At 44.6% G+C, this 6665-nt stretch overlaps 1 protein-coding gene across 2 annotated transcripts in view; it reads right to left on the bottom strand.

Moving 5' to 3' along the window:
* F5 (coagulation factor V) overlaps positions 1–6308 on the bottom strand; it is a 56705-nt gene extending 50397 nt beyond the window's left edge. For both annotated transcript variants that reach the window (XR_002103485.1, XM_019548826.1), the window contains exons 1-3: positions 6041–6308; positions 2596–2687; positions 884–1006 (exon numbers count right to left, since the gene is read on the bottom strand). Coding sequence is in view for 1 of the 2 variants with exons in the window: in XM_019548826.1 (XP_019404371.1) it covers positions 884–1006; positions 2596–2687; positions 6041–6198 (373 nt within the window). In the remaining variant the exon portion in view is untranslated. The remainder of the gene's footprint in view (positions 1–883; positions 1007–2595; positions 2688–6040) is intronic.
* Between the last annotated feature and the right edge of the window lie 357 nt (positions 6309–6665).

Here is a 6665-nt window from a genome sequence, read left to right as displayed (position 1 = left end):
GGGCTTAGTTGGTTAACATTGTATGGTATGTAACCTAGTCGCGTTCCCCTCCTCTCCCCCACCCCTCGATTGTTAGTCCCTCGCTTGGGCGCTTTGTATTTCCATCTCAACTTTGTCATCTTTTTCCTGGATTCCCCATCCAAAACACCTACTCTGGCCAATCTGGGATACGAGCCTCATGTTGTGCCTGCTCTGGCCAGTTCAGGAAGGGCACGTGCTGTGTGCTGCAGCACAGGTCTTGGAGCAAGTGTGCCATGCAGCAGTCCCATACTGGCCAGGGAAAGCAGTGGATCTATCATGCAAGGGATTAGCAGGGGGGAATCCCTTGCATGCCAGATGCAGTGCTTGCTTTAGCCAGTCTGAGAGTGTGCCATACATGTATGTGGTGTTCACCCTGGACTAGCTGGAGGTGGCACTGTGTGTGGCTTATGACCCAATCCAGCCAGAGCAGACACTGTGTGCAGCACAGTCTCGGACCAGCTAAAGAAAGCACTGGATCTGACAGGCAGGTGGACGGCGGTGTCCATGGGGCTAGCCACTGCACTGTTCATCTGGCCCATAGGGCTAGATTAGTTTGACACCCATATATAGAGAACTCACCTCCTGCTAGGAGGTGCTAAGTACCTGTGATTCTCAAGGTGGTTCTTTTACCACCTTGTCAGATAACCGCAACTGAAAGTTAGCCTGGTATATCTCAGAAACCAGCAGTGTCATTACTAGTACTATATGGCCCCAAGAGATAAGAGACTGGTGCTTGGCACAAAGTTTTAGTGCAGATCTGAACATCAAATATCACTGGCATCCAGTCCATGTATGGGTGTTGGTAAAGTTTCTTTATTGATGCGTGTCTGGGGTAGAACAAATGGGATTTTAGAGCTCTTACCTTCTGACTGTTTGTTGAAAGCTATGCCCTGTGGGTGAATGGTGAGTGGCTTGTTAGCCAAGTTCTTAAAGTGAACCACTAAAGTGTCTCCCACTTCAGCACGTAGAGTTGGTCCCATAAGTCCTGCAAAAATTTCATGTGGAAAGAAAGAGAAATACTGAGTACAAGACTCTAACTTGAGAAAGAGGAAGACAACCTTTTCGCTTACTAGGAATATGAATTCTTTTTAAAGGTCAGGTAGCACAAAAAAACATAGCCGCAGAATTTAAAGCTGGCATATTGAGGATTAAATCTGGTCAGCTATTTAGCTGTGAAATCCTAACACACAGCAGGAACGTACATAAAGGTGTGGCCCAAAGAAAACTGAGTTATGAATTATATGTTCAAGAAATGAGCTGAAAATCATATCTCATCTGAATATGCTCAGCAGCTGCCAGGGTTCAAGGGCCCCAAGGAAAAGGTAGACGGTCTCAGTTTCAGAGAGCGTAGACCTTCTAGACTGGCTCCCTAGACTCCATGATTCGAGACTGCTACATTCCCAGGATGCAGGTATCAGATATTCCATCTGGCCCGGGCATCAGAGAGCTCTGGAGGTTCTCAAGTCCAGGACAGCTGATATACCATGGCTGCCACAGACCCATGAATCCTGGAAGCTCTGGAGTCCCAAATATGAAACTGCACCTCAGGCAGACAGCTAAGGAGCTGGACAGCAGGGCTTCATCAAAACCCTGCCTTGATACATTTCCACCTGTTGGACCATCATGTTCCATTTGCTTGATGCACGTTAGCTTTTATCCTTTTCAGTAATACATATTTAGTACTGGCCACAGCTTTTAAATGTTCATATTTGTATATCTATGCTAGGCTTGAAACAGATCTCAGATCATACTGTGATTACTTAATGCTAAACTGGCACCAAATTCTAACAATTCCTTGGAGCCAGGAGAAAAGCATACCATTAAGCTATGACTACATGGGTAATTCTATCGATATCCAGCAGGCTTAGCCTCCCTACCAGGAACTGGCTGGAATAAACATTTCTAGGTTTGCCAAGTCCTGTGGTGCTTTGTTCCAAATCAGATCAGAAACTGTTTGAAACTCATTTGTATGCTATTCGTAAATTGTATGGAAAATTCTGAAATACCCCTGATGCTGTATGAAATCTTCTATTGCTTCATTTGCTACAAAAAGTGGGCACTAAATATTAGAGGACAGATGTGTTGAACTGACTTCATGAATTTCTCCAGCCACCACAGCAAACCCAACAGTGCGCAATATATTACCCATGTCCCTGCTGTTTGATTATGCTCTTGTCTTAAATCAATACACTAACTGAACTTGGTCAGTCTGGTCTTCTGGACCCTTTTCTTTGGCAAACAGTCAATGCACTCAAAATTTCACTTTTAACAAATCAATAGTTTTCTGTCAGAAAGTTTCTGACCAAATCTGCAAATACAGATGCAAGACCAAGAGCGCTACACACACAAACAAATAAACAGCACTTGCCAGCAAGTTTGCCTACAGGAAATGCAGTCATATTTATGTTTCTATGTGATATTCTTCTTGTCAGTGGGTTACCAAAGGCATTAGAGAGAGCGAGCCAACTTGCAAATGATTACCCAGTAGAGACTGAGTGTGCAAGAGAGCAAGAAAGCATAAACCTGAGAGCTCAAGCAAGCACTATGGGCACTCAGAAAATATTTTCTGCTTACCCAAGAACTGATCCATTGTTTTTTCTTTCTTGAAGTCTGCATCATAGGCTCTGTAGGTGATTTTCTTAAAGATGGGCTGTGTACCTGCTGATCTGAAATTGGATGCATTAAAAAACAAACAAAAGGGCAAAGATTTTTGGAGATTTTCCAGCGGACGTGCCACTGAGGTGGTACTCTCGAAATGTGAACTCTACTCCCACAACTGCCACTAACTCAAAGTAACACAGCATGCCAGTCATTCCAGCTTTGGCCCTCTGCTGCCTTTATGTATTTACATTGACAACTCATGTGGGAAGGAAATGTCTCCAACACAATTTGCCCTTTGCCGTGGCTGGGGTTTCTGGGAAGCTCCATGGTACAAAAAATAACTTGGCTACTATTCTGTAGCACATGTCAAATCTTTGGTGAAGGTGGTGGTATTTTCCCTGCTTCACAAACAAGGAAATGAGGGCACAGAGAGGTAGTGGGGTGAACTGCGCAGAGCCCTGCAGGAGCTGCATGACAAAAACTGTGATCAGGAGATGAAACTCCCCAGCTTGTGCCCTAAAACTGTCTGTGATTTCCACACAATCGATCATAGTAGTTCTTTCTTGTAGCAACCTTTATATTTGATACAAAAAAGAACAAAACCTTGCAGTGCACAGCACCATCTCTCTTTAGAGAGACTAATTCACTCATGGAAACATTTCTACTGGTCTCAGAAAAAAAATATTGACAACATCTAAATCTAACAGAAGCGTTTCTTTTTATGGCTTTCTGCAAATATAGGACTCAGCCCAACTTAAAAAAAAAAGAACCAAATTTCCCGAACAAAGCAAACCAGCCCCTCCCTCCCCCCCTCAAAAACACTCCACTACACCCAATTCTTTCCTCAGAGGAAGAAAACAAATACTACATGATATAGCATATCATCACCTAACGCATTATGGGAAGGTGCACAGATACTACTGTGATGAGACAGCAGTGTAAGAACCTGTATAGAATAGCTCTCCAATCCTAATCCTGGAAGAAGTCCCAGTCAAGCCAGTAGGCCTGTGCGAGTAGGTAGCTATTTGATCCAGCTTCGGATCCAGGCACTTCGGATGCCAGGGATCTGGCCACAGGGTATAATGGGGAAATCAATGAAATATCTATAACTTCATTGTTTTTTGTCTGCTTTGGATGAAACGTGCAGGGATGGTGGCTCCTGGTGAGGCCACAAAGTCTGCCAAGTTTCAAGGAGATAGGTGCAGGGGTTTGGGGAGAACTGCACCTCAAACTGCTGACAGACAAAACTCATGCCATGGCTGACACTGTTAAGTCGCAGCAGGGTGAAAGCTGCAGGGATGGTAGCCTCTGCTGTGGCCACGAAGCCTGCCAGCTGTCAAGGAGATCAATGCAGGGCTTCTGGGTTCTGCAGCCCTGCACCCCAGTTGCTAACAAACAAAACTTGTGACATGGGTGCTTGTGCAACTGACTGTTTGTATCTTGGGGCAGTTGATCATATTCTTTCCTCTCAGTGGGGTTTTGTAGGTGTTAATTGTTGCTAATTAACTGGCTACATTAGCTAGCAACTGTGTCCCAGAGTGAATCATGATTGATTGGTAACTGGTAACACAGTAGTTTAGCAGCAGGCCTGCAGTAGTTCCCCCAAGACAGACAGTAAGTTGCACAAATACTCATGTCATGAGTTTTGTCCATCAGGAGCTAGGGGTACAGGGCCCCAGAACCCCCCTGCACCGATCTCCTCGACAGCTGGCAGGCGTCACAGCAGGGGCCACCATCCCTGTAGCTGTCACTCTGCTGCACCTTAACACACACAGGGTCATCCGTCATGAGTTTTGCCTGTCAGCAGCTTGAGGTGCAGTTCCCCCCCAAGCCCCTGCACCAAACTTGGCAGGCTTCGTGGTGTCAGCAGGGGCTACCACTCAAGCAGTTTTCACCCCCCTGTGTTGTAACACATACATGTGACACGAGTTTTGCTTTCAAGAATTTGGGATGCAGTTCCCCCTGAACTCCTAAACTGATCTTCTTGAAACTTGGCAGGCTTCATGCTCTCAGCAGAGGCTACCACCTCAGCAAATGTCATCCAAATCAGACAAAAAACAACACAGTTATAGATATTTCTATGATCCCCCATTAAACCCAATGGCCGGATCCCCGAAGCAGCTCTGAACCACTTTGGAAAGCCTAACAAAGCCAGCACTTTGATCCGGACATGCTGCTTCAGATGCCAAAGCGTCTGAAGCTCCTCCGGATCTGAAGCACAGTCTGAAGACTTGCACAGCTCTAGAAACCAGCAGAATTTTTTTTTCTTTTGTTTTTAAATAAACCTAAGTTGTGGCTTTGGGCTCATAGCTGCTCTAGACCCGTTCATTCTGCTAGTGATATACAAGGACACGGTAGGCTATGATTTTCAGAGTACATTTTGCATGCGTAGGCCAATCATTTTGCAATTCAATCTAAAATGAGGAATAAAAGTAACACTAGCTTAATACACTTTGCTGGAAAAGGATCCAAGCAAACATTTGACTCTGCAATTTCTGCTCACCCAAACTCTCACATAAAGCATTTTATAAAGGTGACCAAAAAGCTGTCAAGAAACAACCTTGGCTTTTGTTCTCTATATGTTTGGACTAAGGTCCATTGAAGTCAAGGGACTTTGGCAAAAGTTCTTAATTAGACTGCAGTGGAAGAATATAACTGAAAGGCTCTATATCACCTCCACAATTTGTAGACCCCACGAGATTTCATAATCCTTTCAAACCCACCAAGCTGCACTCATGGCATAAAAGCAAAACTGTCAAACACAATCATTAAAAAAATCTTGTGATGTTCTTGTGGTGTTCCTTTTGATTTGCCTCCTGATGGGTAAGCTTTTTAATGAGAACTACATTTTTTGTTTTGTTTGCAACAAAAGCAGAGATTCTGATTTCTGTCATTTAGCTCCAGGAGCTGGGACTGTGAAAGAAAAGCATCAAATATCAGAAGTCTCAGGAAAGAACAGCAAGAATTGGCAGCAGTATGCAAGTATGACTCTTACAGAGGCTTGGAGTGCACAAAGAAAAAGATATTTTTTTGCGACTCCTTAGTTGGTTTAATAAAAGGTATCATCTCTGAACCAAGAGCTCTAGTTTTGCATTTCAGAGACCATCAGAGTATGCTCAAGCCTACTTAAGCTCAGGACTGACATTATTAATGAAGTATCATTAAAAACTGCTCAAAGAAGCTGGGGGGTGGGGGTGGATATAACACCTATTTGGAAAGGTAAAGATTAACTCAAAACATGGTATTACATTAAAGGCCTGATCCAAGCTGGAGTCAATGGAAAGCTTCCTACTGACCTGGGGGGGTGGGGTAGAGACCTGGTTTTTAGCCCCCTCAAGTGTTAAGTCCTTAAGAGACTCAAGTCCCCATGAGTTACAAGAAGAGGGTAGATACACCCCTCTTTTTCCTGCACCGTTACCTGGTCTCTTCCTTAGGTTCTGGTCCGTAGCTCCAGCTGGTGATCTGTGCTGCTATGTAATGCTCCCTGATCCGACCTGCTCTCACCACACACTGCTCCAGACTCAGCCAACACACACCCAGTAGCACCCAGAGGAGGTGATTGCAGCTGTTTGTCATGGTGCAAGCTGCTCCTGATGCTGCTCTGGGAGATGCATCAGGCAGTGGCTGCTGTTTTTGTGGCTGGTTCTCAGAACTTCCCGACTAGGAAATACATTCACTGTGGTTAGTGATGCAAGAGTAGTAGTATTTGCAACGCCCGGGTCATTGCTCTTCACCTCCTCCTCTCCCTCCTCCTGCTGATGAGAATCATTAGTGGAGATAAACAGTTGTTCAGGCTGCTTTTCAAGTGAGCACCCCCTCATACCTTCCCTGTAGAAGAGTAGCCTGAACCCTACAAGACAGCATAAAATGTTCACAGGTTGGTCATTTACCAGGGCAGGAGGGTGCCAGGAGAAGAAAGCCAGAAAGCCAATGTTTATGGCTAGGGACAGAATTGCACATAAACAGGTATAAGTAATACACTTATTATACACTTAAAACTGGTATAAGTGATTAGAAACCTGTTCAAACCTGTAACACAACAG

This window comes from Crocodylus porosus, unplaced genomic scaffold (assembly GCF_001723895.1).
Source record: "Crocodylus porosus isolate Cpor-Errol unplaced genomic scaffold, CroPor_comp1, whole genome shotgun sequence".
NCBI lineage: Eukaryota > Metazoa > Chordata > Crocodylia > Crocodylidae > Crocodylus > Crocodylus porosus.
Note: the sequence above shows the minus strand (reverse complement) of the source record. Positions and strands in the feature narration are given on the sequence as shown.